General features: G+C 33.6%; 1 protein-coding gene across 4 annotated transcripts in view; it reads left to right on the top strand.

Annotated features, from left to right (window-relative positions):
- LOC135209569 (protein Aster-A-like) overlaps window positions 1-21,097 on the top strand; it is a 241,158-nt gene that overhangs the window by 137,497 nt on the left and 82,564 nt on the right. The window contains exon 3 of one of the 4 annotated variants that reach the window (XM_064242236.1): window positions 2,921-2,959. The exons of 1 other annotated variant lie outside the window; for it this stretch is intronic. In XM_064242236.1, coding sequence (XP_064098306.1) covers window positions 2,921-2,959 — 39 coding nt within the window. Of the gene's footprint in view, window positions 1-2,920; window positions 2,960-9,616; window positions 9,656-19,386; window positions 19,418-21,097 lie in introns of those variants that run through there. 2 more of the 4 variants (XM_064242235.1, XM_064242234.1) reach the window with 2 other exon arrangements.

The raw sequence follows: 21,097 nt of genomic DNA, 5'->3' as shown, positions 1-21,097 counted from the left end.
TAGTTTTATTTTTCTTTAATTATAGGAAGTTAAAATGATTTGCTTAAAGAAAGGTAGTTTTTTTCTGTTGTACAATACTATTATTTTATTTCAACCATTAACAGGGAATTGACCTAAGGTCATGACCTCACACGTCGTAGGAACTGAAATTACAATCACTCTTGTGAATGGAATTGTATTTCAGACTTCTTGAACTGCATTCGTATAGGATTAATAAGGCTGAATATTTGTGTGTTGACAGTGGGTTGCAAAATGTTGCTATAGTGCAACACAAGGTTTATAGTAGGAAAGAGAAATAAGTCTTAAGGCAATAGAATAGTTTAAACTGTGTTGACAGTGGGTTGCAAAATGTTGCTATAGTGCAACACAAGGTTTATAGCAGGAAAGAGAAATAAGTCTTAAGGCAATAGAATAGTTTAAACTGTGTTGACAATGGGTTGCAAAATGTTGCTATATTGCAACACTTGAATTTTATCAGCAAAGGGAAATGTGCCTTAAGGCACTAGAATATTTTAAACTGTGTTGACAGTGGGTTGCAAAATGTTGCTTTAGAGCAACACAAGACTTTAACGGGAAAAGTAAACGTGTATTTAGAAGGGTTATTTCTCAGCTAGGTTTGAATTATCTAAACACCTGTCTGTTCTCAAGATTGAAATCTTTGCGGATTTTGTTCCATATCTAAGTATTTTTTTTTTTTATTGATATGAAATTTAGTTTGGGAAATCGCCAGCTAAAATATTCCATAAAATGGTTTGCTTAAAGAAGGGTATTTTTTCTTTTAAATTATATAAAGTTAAGTTTCTGAAAGTCACTAGTAAAAATATTCCATAACAAATTGTTGAGAAAACTTACCTCTCTCTCTCTCTCTCTCTCTCTCTCTCTCTCTCTCTCTCTCTCAATGTTCATGACTTTAATTTTTTCTCTTGCGTTTCATAATTACGACCGACAGTCATGCCTAGGATGATTATAAGATATATCTTTAGCTGCGTTGTCACCGTCTTTACAAGCTTAAAGATTCACAGCGGTATAATTATGGTTATATTCGTGTGTAAGGCTGCTGTTAATACGCCGAGGGGCGGGTAGGTGGGGGGGGGGGTGATGAATCAGATAAAAGCAATCATTGAAAAAATTATGTACCAGAAAAAAAACAGATAGCATTAACATTTATGTATGTAGCAGCTGTATAAAGCACTGTATTAATTTGAAACTAATACAATTCAGTTAGATACAATGGCCAATGAAGCTAAGAATAACAAACTCAAGAAGAGAGAAAAAAAAAAGACATCAAACGAAACACAAGATTAAGAAAAAGGAATAAAAAACACGAAAGGAAGAATTACGCAATAAATAAAAAAAAATTAATGTTTCGTAATCCTGCGTTATTCTTCTCGTCTTGGGTGTATTTTTTAAAGTCATATTGAATATTGTATGTTCGAGTGACTCAGGATTTTTATGCTGAGTCATTCATGTGGAGAAGATCTGGCTGAGTCATTGTCATGCGCGCCGAAAAAAATTCTTACTGACTCATCTGTCATCTTAAGTAATACTTAAATGGGAGATATTGCTTAATGTCGTAAGTGGATCATGATCAAGGCTCAGGATACATAATATCTCTGGCTCTTTCATTATGACTGTAATGTATTATAGATTGTAGACGTTTTGCCTTCGTATACAGTAACAGTAATTGCTTTTGTATGAATTTCTGTCGTGTATAAAATGTATTTTACATATTTTATAAGGGATTTAAATTGGTTAATTGTTCATTGTTCAGAAATATGCAAATACGTTTTTAAAGTTCAGCTTATGAACAACATTTGTGTTATGTTCCGTATATATATATATATATATATATATATATATATATATATATATATATATATATATATATATATACATATATATATATATATATATATATATATATATATTATATATATATATATATATATATATATATATATACATATATATATATATATATATATATATATATATATATATAATATATATATATATATATATATATATATATATATATATATATATATATTGTTAAGTGTTCCTGAACATGTTCCAGCTATACCTCTGGTAACAATCCCAGTTATCTCCAGTACTCTACTTCTTATTTTGAGGGCTGAAGTTTTAATGGAATGAAAACATTGTTAGTAAGTTGTATCAACCGTTCACTTGATGTCTAGGCCAGTCCCTAACGACGCTCCTGATTGGCTGTTGATAAGCCAGTCACAGGACTGGAAACTCTCAATCTCTCAAGAGTGTTCACATAGGCACAGGATGCATGTTCCACCTCTCCTGAAAGAAGTATCCCTCAGGAGAGGTGGAACATAAATCTTACCCATGTTAACTCTCGAGAGAGACTGAGAGTTTCCAGCTCTGTGGTTGGCTTATCAACAGCCAATCAGGAGCGTCGTAAGGCACTGGCCTAGATATCAAATGCACGGTTGATGTGAATCTGCTATTGTATGTTGCATCATATTTATTCTGAAGCTACAGCTGTTCCAGCTATTAATTCTTGAGAAAAAGTTGTATTAATACAAAACTTTGTTAAGAAAATGGTAGTCCGCGTAAATAATGCAGTAAACGCTAATAGAATATTTTTTGTAAGAGGAATGTAAGTGTGTGTGTGTGTGTGATTCTATCTTGTATGAGCATGCGTACACCTGTGTCTGTCTTGTATGAGCATGTGTATATCGAATACATGACTGTATACACCTGTGTATGAATCCCTGTTTTACATACACCTGCACATCCTCAGTTAATCAAAAGTGGAACCATCTCTCATTTGTCTCTTGTTCATTGAAGACTTTAATGTCAGTCAATCTTATAGTTGACCTAATGTCTCTCTCTCTCTCTCTCTCTCTCTCTCTCTCTCTCTCTCTCTCTCTCTCTCTCTCCGCGGCAGTTCTCCGGACAAGAATAATCGCCTTCAAATTCCTAAACGGTAAAATTTTCCGGATTTTTAAAATATTTAAAATATTCTTCTTTTTTCAATTTTTGGCTTCCACTTTTATCCATAAATAGATCTGTCAGTTTTTTTTATTCAGTTTTATATTAGTATTATTGTCAGTGTTTTCTTAACTTCCTTTTTTTTGTCATTCTCATTCACGGCATTTATATTTTTCGATTTGTCAAAAGTATGTGGATTTTTCACTTTTTTTTTTGCACTTCCGCCGTGATTTTGGCTTTCAAAAGCCGATTAGTGTTTATTACTATTTATTTACTTATTTATTTATTTATTTATTTATTCGTTTTTTTACTTTTTGCCACTTCGCTGGCACTGTTAGTTCAAGGTTGATGTTACTTGACAACCTTTTTCGAATTCATGTTGGATAAAAGTACCAGTTTGTTTATATGAAACGCATTTAAATCTTCTGTAATGTAATATGCATTTTATTATAGCTACCTAAATATATTGACGTCTTTATCACAATGACATCAAAGTATATCTCGTGTTGATTAGAAAATTTTATCTGTTACCATCTATTTTTAGAAAAAATACCATAAAAAAAATTATCAGTGAAAATTAATATTCCAATGAATACGATTATCATCAGTTCCAATTCGAAATCGTGGGACAAATTGTTCAGATGTCCAGGAAAAGTGATTGACAGAACCTGGTACCATTATCCATCGTATTATCTATGTTACTATTTTACTGACACGTCTGATTATCTTAGTCATTCTTAATTCTTCTCTATTATGCTGCTATGCACTTATTGCTTGTGAATTGGACATTTTGCTGTTTACAGTATCGATGACAATGACAAATAACAAAAAGGTACTGAAATGCGAAATGCTTAAAAGTTTGGCTACTTCTGATACAGATGGGCTGGGACACTGTATATTTTGTTGGACTTAATCGTTTTAAGCTAAGCTTTAAAAGTTTGGCAACTTCTCTCAGATAGGACGGGAGGGGCACTTTGTATATTTTGTTGGAGTTAATCGTTTTAAGCTTTTCTTTTTCTTTTTTTTAAGCTTAAAAGTTTGGCAACTTCTCATACAGATAGGACGGGAGGGGCATTTGTATATTTTGTTGGAGTCAATCGTTTTAAGCCTTTTTTTTTGAAAGACAAGCCTAGTTTTCAAATATACTTGTTCTAGCTGTCAAAAGGTGACGTTTACGTGATACCATGGGTAAGGGTTTGATGTAACCGAAAACAGATCGCTTTATGCTTTGATAGAATTATATTCAAGTCAATTATGCATTAGAATCATGCAGTTTCGAACGCAGAAAATTGTATTGATGCTTTTCCGAAATTTTACGATTGGATTTTCAAGAACCAAAATACAAAATAAATAAGTAAATAAATATATAGATAAATAAATAAATAAAATACAACTTTTCCGTTCATTTGCGAATTCAAAACTTTTCCTTTCATTATTGGATCCCGTTGAAATAATTACTCCTTCGGTATTGCTTATAGTTGTAATTACTTAACTGGACTTGAAATTAAAGAAATAAAGTAAGCAATAAATTAATGTAAATGATCAAATGATTCTTTCACGAGTAAATTAAATGAGTTCTTGGGGATTCTCTTTAACTAATAAAATCAACATTAAGTAATAAGTGATAAAACCAACATAAAGTGATAAGTGATAAAAACAACATTAAGTTATAAGTAATAAAATGAAAATTCAGGTATAAGTAATAAAACGGACTTTAACTAAAAAGTTATAAAAACGAACATTACTGAATAAGTGATAAGACACTCGGTAACTTATAAGTAATAGAGCCAACATTAAATAATAAGGAATAAAGCCAACAGTAGGTAATAGGTAATAAAGCCAACATTAAGTTTTAAGTAATAAAACGACACTGTAATAAGTGATAAAACCAACAGTAATTTATAAATAATAAAGCCAACATTAAGTAATAAGGAATAAAACCAACAGTAAGCAATAAGTAATAAACCGGATGTTAAGTAATAAGTGATAACACGAACTTTAAGTAATAAGCAATAAAACTAACATTCAGTAATAACTAATAACACGAACACTTAAGTAATTAAGTAATAAAACTCACTTTACACTGAGCAGGTAAGAAAAACAACCCCCTTTTATTAGCCATAATTTTTTTAAAGAAGGATTTTATACTGTTTTACATCTCCAGCTAACCTGGAATTATTAAGCTTTCTTTTGCTTTAAATCTCTTGCTTTGTAAACGAACTGGTTTGACAAAGTGCTTTTTAAACTTAGCTTTCACGATTTCTCTCAAATTTATAGTTTATGGAAATATTTTATTGTGTGTATCTTTTTACAAATTCATCATTCAGATTTATTGCTTTTCATGCTATTGGCTTCTAATGTCTGTCTTTCTTCATTATGTTTTATTTAATTCCTTCCAAAAGATTGTTTATTGTTATTTCAAATTTTTAGCTCAAATTTACCGTTTATGGAAATATAATACTTTGTTTGTGTATTATTATACTTTTGTGTCATACAGATTCCAATTGCCTTTTATGCTATTGTCGATTGTTATGTCTGTCTTTCTTTACTATATTTTATTTAATTCCTTTCGAAGTTTATCTATTGCTATTTCTATTTTCCCATTTAGCAGTTTTCTAGATCCTTGATTATGCATAGCATTATTTGGATTATTTAATACCTCGCGATATATCTTTATTAGTGATTTTTATTGAATTCTATTCAAACTAATGTATAATTTACTGTCCAAATAAGCTTCCAAACTATAAGTTTACTTTCAAAATGTGTCGATGCTGTTCTGCTACAGAGGTCACGGCTACAGCTACCTTGCCATGTAAGTGTGACCTATTTTTGTAATAATTATGATGATTATAGCAATAAGTGTCCACCTATTTCCGTCCTGTGCGGTTTTAGAGTCGCGCTACTGAATTAATCACTTGGTACGGATTCTGAGGCGTTTGGGAAATTGTTATTGATTTTTTTTATTGGTGGTTTTGACGATGATTCGCGGAGAACGACTGTGAAAGTCCTTCGCGAATTTGTGCGTCATTTGCGTTTCGATAATTCGCGAAGATGGATTATGTCATTTGCGTTTCGATAATTCGCCAAGAAGGATTCTGTCATTTTTGGTTCGATAATTCGCGAAGATGGATTATGTCACCTGTGTTTCGGTAATTCGCGAATTTATGTGCCATTTGTGTTTCGATAATTCGCGAAGAAGGATCCTGCCATTTATGGTTCGATAATTCGCGAGGATGGATTATGCCATTTTTGTTTGGTAATTCGCGAAGAAGGACCGTGAGTCCTTCGCGAATTTATGCGCCTATTGTTTCGATAATTCGCGAAGACGGACGGCGTCATTTGCGTTTCAGTAAATCGCTAAGGACTACTATGTCTTTTGCGTCACGATGATTCGCAAAGAAGGATCGTAAATCCTTAGCGAATGTATGACTCATTTGTGTTTAGGTAATTCGCTAAAAAAGACCACGAGTCCTTCACGAGTTTGGCATTGTTGTTACAATAGTTCGCGACGGACTAAGCCTTGATGGGGTTGCTGGCCTCATACCCATTTCTAACCTACCTTCGGCCTTTTCAACCCTCGACTAACAACTATGTACGGAATTTAATTGACACCAGTTTAATTTTGAGTGTAGCAGAACGCTCCCAAACAGTGAGGCCAGGTTGTTAATCAACATATAATGTAGATACACGATATTTGTAATTTATCGGTAAGCTTTTCAGGAAAAATGTCATTAATTCTCTCTCTCTCTCTCTCTCTCTCTCTCTCTCTCTCTCTCTCTCTCTCTCTCTCTCTCTCATATTTTTAAATTTTCGATAAGCTTTGCAGGAAGTTTGTCGATAATTCTATTATAATCCTCTCTCTCTCTCTCTCTCTCTCTCTCTCTCTCTCTCTCTCTCTCTCTCTCGTATTTGCAAATTATTGGTAAAAATTTTCAGGAAAAATGTTAATTCTCTCTCTCTCTCTCTCTCTCTCTCTCTCTCTCTCTCTCTCTCTCTCTCTCGTATTTGTAAATTATTGGTAAAGCTTTTCAGGAAAAATGTCGTTAATTCTCTCTGTCTCATATCTGTACATTATCGGTAAGCTTTGCAGGAAGTTTGTCGATAATTCTCTCTCTCTCTCTCTCTCTCTCTCTCTCTCTCTCTCTTAAATTATAGGTACGTGTGCAGGAACATTAAGCTGCAAATATACACATACACCGCTCCGACATCGTTCGACACGGTAAAGCCGCCCACGACATTAGTTTAATTTTTTTTTCCTTTTTTTTTCAAGCATGTCACTCTTATATAAGCAACGAATCCCACCGGCCGCTTTTAGCGTCGAACAAAACAACATCATCATCTCTTTCCAAACCATCTGATAAAGAGCCGATTACGATCTCTCTATCTCGCCCTGGGATCTGATAAGCGTCGAGGTATAGATTTAGAAATAGATAAACCGTTTTTGATTGGTTCCCAATTCAAAAGGAAGATAAAAGAAATAGTGGTGCGTCTCTCCTGTCGAGATAGTGCTTATCTAATGGCAGTGTATAAGATTCCACTTTTTTTTTTTGGGGGGGGGTGGTAAAACAGGGTAGGGTGTTACGTCAGGTAATTTGCTTGTAAAATCTTATGGTCGTGCTGGGGCTGCTTATGGGATATATATATATATATATATATATATATATAATATAATATATATTATATTCTATATATATCTATATTTATATATATATTATATATATATATTATATACATTATATATATGCTTAAGGTATATATATATTATATATAATTAATATATATATATATATATAGATATATATATATATACATAATATAGATGATATATATCCCATAAGACAGCATTCACGACCATAAGATTTTACAAAGCAAATTACCTGACGCAACATACCCGCATTTTAACCCCCCTCCCCCTCAATAAAAACGGTGGAATCTTATACACTGCCACCTGATAAGCACTATCTCGACAGGAGAGACTCGCCATTATTACTTTTTTCTTTCCTTTGAATTGGGAACCAATCAAAAACGCCCGTGAGTCTTACGTGGAGGAATAACACCACTACCACTATCACCACCACCAGCAGAAGTCAATCAGCCTTTGTTCTTGAGTTGGTTATCTATTTCTAAATCTATACCTCGACGCTTATCAGATCACACGGCGAGATACAGAGATCGTAATCGGCTCTTTATCAGATGGTTTTGAAAGGGATGTTTTGTTCGAGGTTGGATTCGATGCTTATATAAGAGTGACATGCTTAAAATAATTTTTTTTTTTAACTAATGCCGTGGGTGGCTTTATCGTATCGAACGATGTCGGAGCGGACATTGAGTATGCGCATATTTTATACTTAATTTTCCTGCAAACATACCGATAATTTAAGAGAGCTTTTTCCTACAAAGCTTACCGGGAATATACAAATATATATATTTATATATATATATATATATATATATATATATATATATCAGAACCTCATTTAAACAGGATGATATCTAACAGAGTTTTTTTTTTTAAAGGTTACAAGTTTTCAAAGACTCTGCCCTCATCGCCTGGTACCAATGAGCACTGACAGACATCTTATATTTTATTTATTTATTTATTTATTTTTTAGATTAAAATCTCCATTATAGGTACCATCCTTTTTAAATGAGGTTCTGTTAATTATTGTATTAATAATGTACAAAATTTGTGCAAGTGATTCAGTTATATATATATATATATATAATATATATATATATATATATATATATATATATATATATATATATATATATATATAATTGTAGCAGCTATAATTCCTTTTAATACTTTTTGTGTTATAGCTCAGCATTCCTGAAAATCAATGAGTATTATTTTAAAATTTTATAAATTACTTAAAAATTCTTTTTATTCATTATGTTTCATCTTTATTTATTATTATTTATTATTATTATTATTATTATTATTATTATTATTATTATTATTATTATTTTATTATTATTATTATTATTATTATAATACTGTAATTCGTGCTAACAGTAATTAAAGTAATAGTAGTATTGGATGTTATAGTGACGTCATTTAACGCTTCGTTCCAGCCAGGCGAAGTTTCGTTTTTTAAAGTACCATTGTTCCTTACTTAAATTAAAAGTTTCAAAGTAAGGTCACGTGAGGGATTGTGTCAAGTTCGCACTTAAAGGTCGCGTTACTTAAGAGCCTTAAGAAGTGTCTGCTGTCTCACTACTTATAATATTTGTATTATATATTATAATATATATATATATATATATATATATATTATATATATATTATAATAATATATATATATAATTTATAAAGAGAGAGAGAGAGAGAGGAGAGAGATTAAGCAGATGAAAAGTGGAAGAGATAATTATCGAAGACGACAAAAGCGGACGACGGGAAACAAATACAAATAAGATAATTGAGATAATGAGTCAACTGAGAGAATTGTCGTTAGAGGGAGTCGTGTCACTCTAAAGCACATTGCCGAGGGATGTATTGAGGGTTGGTAGTTAGATAAGTGTTATCAACGGGTTTTTGTGTCATTGTCGGAAGTCCCTAACCCCCTCCTTCGGGCCCCCCCCCCTTTTTTTTAATCGGAAAGTTCTCTGGCTGTCTCCTCCCCTCAGTCATTGTTTGGACTGTGTTATGATCGTTCTTTAGCGCAGGAGCAACTCCTGGAACATATCAGTTTGTGTTTTTATTTTTGTTAATCATACGTGGACCAGGAAACTCATTTTTTTAATCATACGTAGATCAGGAAATTATTTCTTTTTTAAATCATGCGTGGATCAGGAAATTAATTAATTTTTTAATCATACGTGGATCAGAAAATTATTTTTTGATCATATGTGGATATGGAAATTAATTATTTTTAAAATCGTACTTGGAACAGGAAATTAATAATTTTTTAAGCATACGTGGACCAGGAAAGTGATTAATTTTTTAATCATACGTGGAACAGGAAATTAATAATTTTTTAAGCATACGTGGACCATGAAAGTTATTATTTTTTTAATCATACGTAGATCAGGAAATGAATTCTTTTTTTAATTATACGTGGATCATGAATTTAATAATTTTTTAATCATACGTGGATCGGGAAATGAATTCTTTTTTTAATCATACGTGGATCTGGAAATTAATTTTATTTTTTAAATCATACTTGGATCAGGAAATAGATTATTTTTTGTACTACATGGATCAGGAAATTAATTCTTTTTTAAAAACCATACGTCGACCAGAAAATTAATAATTTTTTTAATAATACGTGGATCAGGAAATTAATAATTTTTTAAATCATACCTGGACCAGGAAATTAATTAATTTCTACAATAGTACGTGGATCAGGAAATTGATTATTTTTTAAAATCATACTTGGATCAGGAATTTAATAATTTTTAAAATCATACTTGGATCAGAAAATTAATTATTTTTAAAATCATACGTGGATAAGGAAATTAATTATTTTTGAAATCATACTATGATTAGAATTTAATATTTTTTTAAAAATCATACGTGGATCATGAAATTAATTATTTTTCTTAATCATATATAGATCAGGAAATTAATAATATTTTAAAAATTATATGTGGATCATGAAATTGATTATTTTTTAAATCATACGTGGGTCAGGAAATTAATTATTTTTTAAGCTTACGTGAATCAGGAATTTAATTTCTTTTTAATCTTACGTGGACCAGGAAATTAATTATTTTTTTTAATCATGCGTGGATCAGGAAATTAATTATTTTTTAAAATCAATCGTGGATCAGTAAATTTGTATTTTTAATGCTACTTGGATCAAGAAATTCATTATTTTATAATCATATGTGAATCAGGAAATTCATTGATTTTTTAAAAACATACGTGGATCAGGAAATTATTTTTTAAAAATCATACGTGGATCAGGAAATTACTTCTTTTTTTAAAAATCATACTTGAATCAGGAAATTAATTTTTTTTAAATCATACGTTGATCAAGAAATGAATCATTTTTTTCTGTTACCCCACTCATACGTTAGTCAGGAAAATGTTTTTTTTTTTTTTTTTTCATTATTTAAGCGTCGAGCGGGAAATTAATTGTTTTTATTCCTGTTATTTCATTAATACGTTGATCAGGAAATTTATATGTATACATCTGTTATTTCATTCATACTTTTATACATAATGCGGAAAGGTTCATTCAAGAAATTGTTCGTTTATGTATTTAGACTGTAATGAAATTATGGAAATTTTATTTCTTTTAGAGAAAAGTATATATAATGTATATATATATATATATATATATATATATATATATATATATACTTATATATATATGTATATATATACATGTATATTTACTGTAATATATAGTTTATGTTCTTTCAATAAATACATCCATATACTTTAGTAAGATATGTTGTCACTTTAATTTTGAGATTAAATCAGTCTATCTTTGTTAGGGGCAAGTTAGATACATTGTGTGAATATTCATTACATTTTATGAAAAATGTATGAATTGCTCTAACTTCACACATATACAGAGAGAGAGAGAGAGAGAGAGAGAGAGAGAGAGAGAGAGAGAGAGAGAGAGAGAAACGTAGAACAGGTGATTTCTCTCTTTATAATGTCCACTCCGAAGCGAGAACTCGTATACAAAACCCAATATAAAGCACAACCGCACGCCGAAAGTGATTCTCAATTTTCCGCCCCCCCCCCCCCCCCCCCCCCGCCCCCCCAACCTGTTTCTGCGTCGCCAGTCACAACAAAATTGAATTTCCTACCCCGTTCGTGATGCGATATCACTATTTTCCATTACCGTCAATTAATCAGCCAAAAATAGTTTCGACTGCAGCCGCGTGATGGCGCTGCGAAGGTATTTTTAACTCTCACGAAAACAACGGAGTGTATTTGGTGTATATTTGGAGTATAATGGGGTTTTGTTGTGGAGGTATTGAAGCCCCGTTGGTGGCTTGGTTGACGACAGGAAGTTCATTTAGTGGGGGCTGAATGGCTTTTTTTTTTTTTTTTTTTTTTTTTTTTTTTTTTTTTTTTTTTTTTTTGACATACAGAGCTCAAGGCGTTGAAAAGATGGAGTTAGAGAGGTTGAACAGCAAGATGAACTGGGAGACACCCCCCCCCCCCCCCCCCCCCCCCCCCCCCCCCCCCCCCCCCCCCCCCCCCCCCACCAAGGTTGAATAGTAAGGTAAGAAGAGATCCAGAAAATCAAGGAGGTGAATTAAAACGATCTCAAAATTGACAGGAAGAAACCCTCCACTAAGAAATAATAGTTAGAGATGTTGGACAGTAAGATCGTGAAGAAAGAGAGGAGGAATAGACGTAATAAGTGTGCACTGTAATGCTTACAGTGCACCACGCGAGGTGCGCTATGGGTGCTATTCCCGTAGAGAACAGCCTTAATCAAGTATGACTTTTATCATTTATTCATTAAACATTGCGGCGCCAAGATAACTGATTCAATCAAGACGCTCATTAAATATACCTTCAGCCTGATTTGTAGACCAACACATAATCGTTTGCGTTTCTTTATATCTTTGACAATTTGAGAATTATAATAGAAATTCTTTTTTGTTCATTTACATTTTTTGATAATTTCATGAAAATCATTTCCGTAATATGAGTGACTTAGATATTGCGACGCCAGTTTTGGTAGCCATGAATCAATCAATCATCATTCCGTATTGATGGGGAATTTTAGTTGTCTTAGTTCGTGGCTATTGCATTCTTCCTCTTTATTGCTTGGTAAAGTTCCGACATTTATCGACAATTCCACTCCCATCTCTCTCTCTCTCTCTCTCTCTCTCTCTCTCTCTCTCTCTCTCTCTCTCTCTCTCTCTCTCTCTCTCTAAACTGCCACCAGAAGTTGTAAACAGCAACAGCGCGGAAGGGTTTAAAAGTAAACTAGAATCATTAGGAGGACACTGAATAAACATTAAAAGCTGCTACTAGAGATAAATGAACACACGATATGTCTCCTCGGATGTACAAAAAAAAAAGTCTTTGAGACATCCTAATCCTTGTAACTCTCTGCTGATAAATGCGATGCAAACTGCCGAAGAATGTGTACTTTATTCCAGATCGATACGCACCCGTCGAAGGCTTGTTGATATTCGAGAGAGGTATATTCCTTTCATGAAAAGCACCGGTCGATGCATCGATCTCAGGTCGAATGCTGAATCATCATTGTTTTCGGCTTCAGGAGGGAAAATAGCGATCGACCTTCTTGCACGAACACGCGACGTGTTACCGCTTAGTCATATATAGTTGTCATGTAGTTTTTTGAGGTTTGACCGGTAGAGAAATCGAGCTAGCTCTCTTGACTTTCCTCTACGTTTATTATTATTATTAATTATTATTATCATTGTTATTTTTTGTCTATCACAGTCCTCTCTAATTCGACTGGGTGGTATTTATAGTGTGGGGTTCCGGGTTGCATCCTGCCTCCTTAGGAGTCCATCACTCTTCTTACTATGTGCTCCGTTTCTAGGATCACACTCTTCTGCATGAGTCCTGGAGCTACTTCAGCCTCTAGCTTTTCCAGATTCTTTTTCAGGGATCTTGGGATCGTGCCTAGTGTTCCTATTATTATTATTATTATTTTATTATTATTATTATTATTATTATTATTATTATTATTATTATTATTATTATTATTATTCAAAGAAACCTCATAATCACATGAGTTAATAAAATAAAATGGAAAATTAAATCCACAATAATATGTCTGATTTTGTTGTTATTGTGGATTTACTTTTCCATTATTATTATTATTATTATTATTATTATTATTATTATTATTATTATTATTATTATTATTATTATTATTCGGGGGCAATTATTAAAGTTCAAGCTTCCAAAGCATACGGTGGTCGTTTGAAAGGAGTACCAGAAGGTAAACGGAAATACAGAGAGAAGAGATGTCAGGAAAAATAAATTCATAGATTGATAAATAAATCGATAAAAATGGAATTAAATTATTAAGATGCAAGAAGAATTTGTTTTATGTTTGTATTATCTAGATCTAGCATGGGAAGATTTATCTAGATCTAGAATGGGAAGATTTATAGCAAGTGAAGATTTATCAAGATCTAGCAAGGGGAGATTTAGCTAGATCTAGCATGGGAAGATTTATCTAGATCTAGCAAGGGAAGATTTATCCAGATCTAGCAAGGGAAGATTTATCAGGATCTGGCATGGGAAGATTTATCAAGATCTAGCAAGGGAAGATTTATCAAGATCTAGCAAGGGAAGATTTATCTAGCTCTAGCAAGGGAAGATTTATCTAGATCTAGCAAGGGAAGATTTATCTAGATCTAGCAAGGGAAGATTTATCTAGATCTAGCATGGGAAGATTTATCTAGATCTTTATCTAGATCTAGCATGGGAAGATTTATCTAGATCAAGAAAGGGAAGATTTATCTAGATCTAGCAAGGGAAGATTTATCTAGATCTAGCATGGGAAGATTTATCAAGATCTAGCAAGGGAAGATTTATCTAAATCTAGCAAGAGAAGATTTATCTAGATCTAGCATGGGAAATTTATCTAGAATTCTTTTCTCGATCTACTGGGAAGATTTATCTGATCAAGAAAGGGAAAATTTATCTAGATCTAGCCGTGAGAAAGAGTTATCAGATCTAGAAATGGAAGATTTATCAAGATCTAGCAAGGGAAGAATTATCAAGATCTAGCAAGGGAAGATTTATCTAGATCTAGCAAGGGAAGATTTATCTAGATCAAGGAAGGGAAGATTTATCTAGATCTAGCAGGGGAAGATTTATCAAGATCTAGCAAGGAAATTTACAAGATCTAGCCAGGGAAAGATTTATCTAGATCTACAGGGAAGATTTATCTAGATCTAGCATGGGGAAGATTTATCAACATCTAGCAAGGGCAGATTTTATTCTAGATCTATCAAAGGGAAGTAATTTATCTAGATCTAGCATGGGAAGATTTATCTAGATCTAGCATGGGAAGATTTATCAACATCTAGCAAGGGAAGATTTATCTAGATCTAGCAAGGGAAGATTTATCTAGATCTAGCAAGTGAAGATTTATCTAGATCTAGCAAGTGAAGATTTATCTAGATCTAGCATGGGAAGATTTATCAACATCTAGCAAGGGAAGATTTATCTAGATCTAGCAAGGGAAGATTTATCAAGATCTAGCAAGGGAAGATTTATCAAGATCTAGCAAGGGAAGATTTAGCTAGATCTAGCAAGGGAAGATTTATCAAGATTTAGCAAGGGAAGATTTATCTAGATCTAGCAAGGGAAGATTTATCTAGATCTAGCATGGGAAGATTTATCCAAGATCTAGCAAGGGAAGATTTATCTAGATCTAGCATAGGCAGATTTTATCAAGATCTAGTAAGGGGAAGATTTATCAAAGATCAGCAAAGGGAAGATTTAGCTAGATCTAGCAAAGGCAGATTTATCAGAATTTAGCAAGGGAAGATTCATCCTAGATCTAGCATGGGACGGATTATCAAGATCTAGCAAATGGAAGATTTATCAAGATCTAGCAAGGGAAGATTTTTCTAGCTCTACCAAGGAAGATTTATCTAGATCTAGCAAGGGAAGATGATCTAGATTCTAGCAAGGAAGATTTATCTAGATCTAGCATGGAGATTTCATCAAGATCTATCAGGGAAGATTATCTAGATCTAGCAAGGGAAGATTTATCAAGATCTAGCAGGGAAGATTTATCTAGATCTATGCATTTGGGAACATTTATCAAAGATCTGGCATGGAGGATGAATAAGATCCTGAAGCGGGTAAGATTTATCTAGAGCTAGCAAGGGAAGATTTTCTAGCCACAGGCCGAAGATTTATTAGATCTAGAAGGGAAGATCTATATCTAGATCCTAGCAAGGGAGGAGTTATCAGACTTTTTATGGAAAGGAAGATTATCAAGATCTAAAAAAGGCCAAAAGGGGGGGGGGGGGGGGGGGGGAAAGGGAAAAAAAGATTTATCACGATTAGCAAGGGAGATTTATCTAGATCTAGCAAGGGAAGATTTATCAAGATTAGCAAGGGAAAAGATTTCATCAAGATCTAGCAGGGAAGATACAAGATCTAGCAGGGAAGATTATCAGATCTAGAAAAGGAAGATTATCAAGATATAGCTGGGAGATTTATCAAGATCTAGCAGGGGAAGATTTCCTCAAGATCAGCATGGGAAGATTATTAAAATCTAGCATGAAGATTTATAAAGATCTAGCAGGGGGAAAATTATCAAGATTAGCATGTGGAAGATTTATTAAGATCTAGCAGGGGAGATTTATCAGATCTAGCAGGGGAAGATTTATCAGATCTATAGCATGGGAAGAGTTTATCTAGATCTAGCATGCGGAAGATTTATATAGATCTAGCAAGGAAGATTTTATCTCGCTCTCGCAAGGGAAGATTATCTAAATCTATCATGGGAAGATTTGATCAAGATCTAGCAGTGGGAAGATTTATTCAAGATCTAGCAGGGGAAGATTTTATTCAAGACTGCAAGGGAAGATTTATTTCAAGATCAAGCATTTGGGAAAGATTGATTAGATCTGACATGGGAAGATTTATTCTAGCTCTAGATGGAAGGGAAATTTATTCAAGATCTAGCATGGGAAGATTTATTAAGGAATCCTCAGCAGGGGAAGATTTTATCAAGATCTAGCCCAAGGGAAGATTTATAAAGATCTTTAGCAAGGGAAGATTTATCTAGAATCTAGCAGGGCAAGATTATCTAAGCTCTAGCAAGGGGAAGATTTTATCCTTTATATCTAGACAAGGGAATATTTATCTAGATCTAGGCAAGGGAAGATTTATCAAGATCTAGCAAGGGAAGATTTATCTAGATCTATCATGGGAAGATTTATCAAGATCTGGCATGGGATGATTTATTAAGATCTAGCAGGGGAAGATTTATCTAGATCTAGCAAGGGAAGATTTATCTAGATCTAGCATGGGAAAATTTATCTAGATCAAGCAAGGGAAGATTTATCTAGATCTGGCAAGGGAAGATTTATCTAGATCTAGCAAGGGAAGATTTATCAAGATCTAGCAAGGGAAGATTTATCTAGATCTAGCAAGGGAAGATTTATCTAGATCTAGCAAGGGAAGATTTATCTAGCTCTAGTAAAGGGAGATTTATCAAGATCTTGTAAGGGAATATTTATCAAGATCAGTAAGAGAAGATTTATCTAGCTCTAGCAAGGGGAAAGATTTTATCAAAAGATCTAGCAAGGGAAGATTTATCAAGATCTAGTAAAGGGAAGATTTATCAAGATCTAGCAAGGGAAGATTTATCAAGATCTAGCAAGGGAAGATTTATCAAGATCTAGCAAGGGAAGATTTATCTAGCTCTAGTAAGGGAAGATTTATCAAGATCTAGCAAGGGAAGATTTATCAAGATCTAGCAAGGGAAGATTTATCAAGATCTAGCAAGGGAAGATTTATCTAGATCTAGTAAGGGAAGATTTATCTAGATCTAAGGACATGGGAAAGATTTATTCAAACATCTAGCAAGGGAAGATTTATCTAGATCTAGCATGGGAGATTTATCAAGATCTAGTAAGGGAAGATTTATCAAGATCTAGCAAGGGAAGATTTAGCTAGATCTAGCAAGGGAAGATTTATCAAGATTTAGCAAGGGAAGATTTATCTAGATCTAGCATGGGAGGATTTATCAAGATCTAGCAAGGGAAGATTTATCAAGATCTAGCAAGGGAAGATTTATCAAGATCTACCAAGGGAAGATTTATCTAGCTCTACCAAGGGAAGATTTATCTAGATCTAGCAAGGGAAGATTTATCTAGATCTAGCAAGGGAAGATTTATCTAGATCTAGCATGGGAAGATTTATCAAGATCTAGCAAGGGAAGATTTATCTAGATCTAGCAAGGGAAGATTTATCAAGATCTAGCAAGGGAAGATCAGATCTATCAGGAGATTTAATCAAGAATCCTGGCATTGGGATCAGATATAGCAAGGGAAGATTTATCTAGATCTAGCAAGGGAAGAATTTTTAAGATTTATAAGCATGGGAAAAATTTATCTAGATCATGCAAGGGAAGATTTATTCCAAGATCTAGGCAAGGGGAAGATTTATCTAGATCTAGCAAGGGAAGAAGATTTATTAGATCTAGCAAGGGGAAGAAAATTTATCTAGATCTAAGCAAGGGAAGGGAGATCTAGATCTAGGCAAGGGGAAGATTTATCTAGATCTAGCAAGGGAAGATTTATCAAGATCTAGCAAGGGAAGATTTATCTAGATCTAGCAAGGGAAGATTTATCTAGCTCTAGTAAAGGGAGATTTATCAAGATCTAGTAAGGGAATATTTATCAAGATCTAGTAAGGGAAGATTTATCTAGCTCTAGTAAGGGAAGATTATACAGATCTAGCAAGGAAGATTTATCAAGATCTAGTAAGGGAAGATTTATCTAGATCTAGCAAGGGAAGATTTATCAAGATCTAGCAAGGGAAGATTTATCTAGCTCTAGTAAAGGAAGATTTATCAAGATCTAGCAAGGGAAGATTTATCAAGATCTAGCAAGGGAAGATTTATCAAGATCTAGCAAGGGAAGATTTATCTAGCTCTAGTAAGGGAAGATTTATCAAGATCTAGCAAGGGAAGATTTATCAAGATCTAGCAAGGGAAGATTTATCAAGATCTAGCAAGGGAAGATTTATCTAGATCTAGTAAGGGAAAATTGATCTAAATCTAGCATGGGAAGATTTATCAAGATCTAGCAAGGGAAGATTACCTAGATCTAGCAACGGGGTAAGACGTGCTGCTGGTGCTATAATTTTTATTTTTCAAGGTTTATGGAATGACTAAAAGAGGCTATGGTGGAAGTATTGTTTTATGTACACTAATGACTATGATCACAATCAAGGTTTAAATTTTATCCGGAGCCTTTTTTTCTTTTAATAGGAAATGGTTTGTCTAAAGTAAGATAAATGATTTAGACGGTCTAATTTCCCTCTGTAGCTATTTCATTTCGAGTAAGTCTATTCTTCTTAAATTAACCGGAAATAAAGAGTATATATCTCTCTTCTCTCTCTCTCTCTCTCTCTCTCTCTCTCTCTCTCTCTCTCTCGGAGACTTCCACACACACCCCCCCACCCCCTACCCCCCCCCCGTGTCTTCAGGAACATTAAACAACACCCCGCTTAACCGTAGATCCACTTCGTCACGAACATACGCCAGAGACACGCGGCGGGCGCGCGGGTATATCGCCGCCCTCACGTCATTCCGCGTGAGTATGAGAGAGGGTAAGAGGGTGGCCCCCCAGGTGTGGGCAGATCCGTGGCCCTTCGGAGGAGGGGAGGACGAGGTTTCAGGAACGCCCCCAGGCCCAGGCAGACAGACAGACAGACAGACAGACGGAGACGATACACTGCAGTAGCAGCAGCAGTTGATATCAATACGCGGTCGAGGAAGGACCGCTAGTCACGGTGGTGAGAGAGAAACTCACGCGAGGGGGTCGAGTAATCTGTAGTAAACCTTCGACTCGCCGGAATGCTCGACGTCGAGTCGTGGACGTATGTCGTTTTTAAATACAAAAACTGATGGATTGCAGTGCCATAAGATTCCTTACTTTTGTCGATTTTTGAAAATATTAAGGAATTGCAGTGCTATAAGATTCCATAAACAAATGAATCGTTGTGCTTCAAGATTCATGGACTTTTGTCATTTTTATAAATGAAAAAAAGGGTGATCCCAGTGCTCTAAGATTCCTGGACATTTGTCATTTTTAATATTAAAAAATGAATTACAGTGCTATAATATTCGTGGACATTTGTCATTTTTATAAGTGAATACAAACGAATTGCAGTGTTATAAGTTACGTGTGTCATCGGACATAGTCGTTTAAATCTTGCAAACAGGCTATTTGTTTTCCATTTATAGAATTGCTTGTTTTACGAACCGAATGCCTTGGGGTTTTACGTAAAAACAAGAATCATTACTTGCCATATGTGTGTGTGTTGTGTCCTGATCTAAAACTACGAGGTGGCTTTTATCGTTCAATGTTTACATTAGAAGATCGTAAAACCTGGACCGACTCGGCTCTTACGCTTTTTCCCAAGTTGTACTTGACATTCACCCTCCTTTTGTATCAGTCATTTTCGTCGGCGTATTGTAGTATTGTGCTTTGCGATAGCGTGAACCCTTGAACGTTATCAGCTGTCCTAAAGATAGCGCAGCTGCTGGACTGACATGTGTGAAAGATTTTGGTGGAGCTGTTAGTTGAAAGTATTGAGAACTTTGTTCGGCTTTTTATTGATGTGTTTATATATATATATATATATATATATATATATATATATATATATATATATATATATATATATATATAAAATGACTGTTACAACAGAATTCCATCTAATAAAAGGAGCCCATGAAAACGAAGTTCTATTTTATTCTCTATCTATATTTTGGCGTTTTTATGGGCTCCTTTTACTATTTTATATATATATATATATGATATATATTATAGTATTATATATATATATATATATATAGGGTATATATATATATATATATATATATATATATATGGGTATATATATATATATATATATATATATATGTATATTATATATATATATATGGGTAGAAGAGAGAGAGAGTGAGAGAGAGAGAGAGAGAGAGAGAGAGAGAGAGAGAGAGAGAGAGAGAGAGATACGCGGAACAGTAACCTCGCTCCTTTATTCAAAATATTAAGGCAATATGAAGCATATTATGTCCTAACTTATTTGTCTACTCCAAGCTTAATCTTTAATATTTCCTCTCTCTCTCTCTCTCTCTCTCTCTCCTCTCTCTCTCTCTCTGGAATAAATCCAATTTCTTTCGTCCATAAATATGATCCGGCCTTACATGAATTCTTAAGAAGTCTCTTGCATACAAATGACATTTTATCTCAACATCTATTTTTTTTTTATTTGTTCAAAGTTATTGATAGATCACGTTTGCATACGAAATCAGTATGGCATGTCGCTTGTTTTCGCTTACTCTGGGAGTAAGCCTACAATCTATTTTGTTGTTATTGTTGTTGTTGTTGTTAAGGGTTTAGGAAAAGTCTAAGAAAATGCCTAAAAAGGTCTGAAAAAGGTGTTTTTCGTTGAGTTAAAGATACA

This window comes from Macrobrachium nipponense, chromosome 38, assembly GCF_015104395.2.
Source record: "Macrobrachium nipponense isolate FS-2020 chromosome 38, ASM1510439v2, whole genome shotgun sequence".
In the NCBI taxonomy this organism is placed as follows: domain Eukaryota; kingdom Metazoa; phylum Arthropoda; class Malacostraca; order Decapoda; family Palaemonidae; genus Macrobrachium; species Macrobrachium nipponense.
This window is presented reverse-complemented; position numbering and strand designations above follow the sequence as displayed.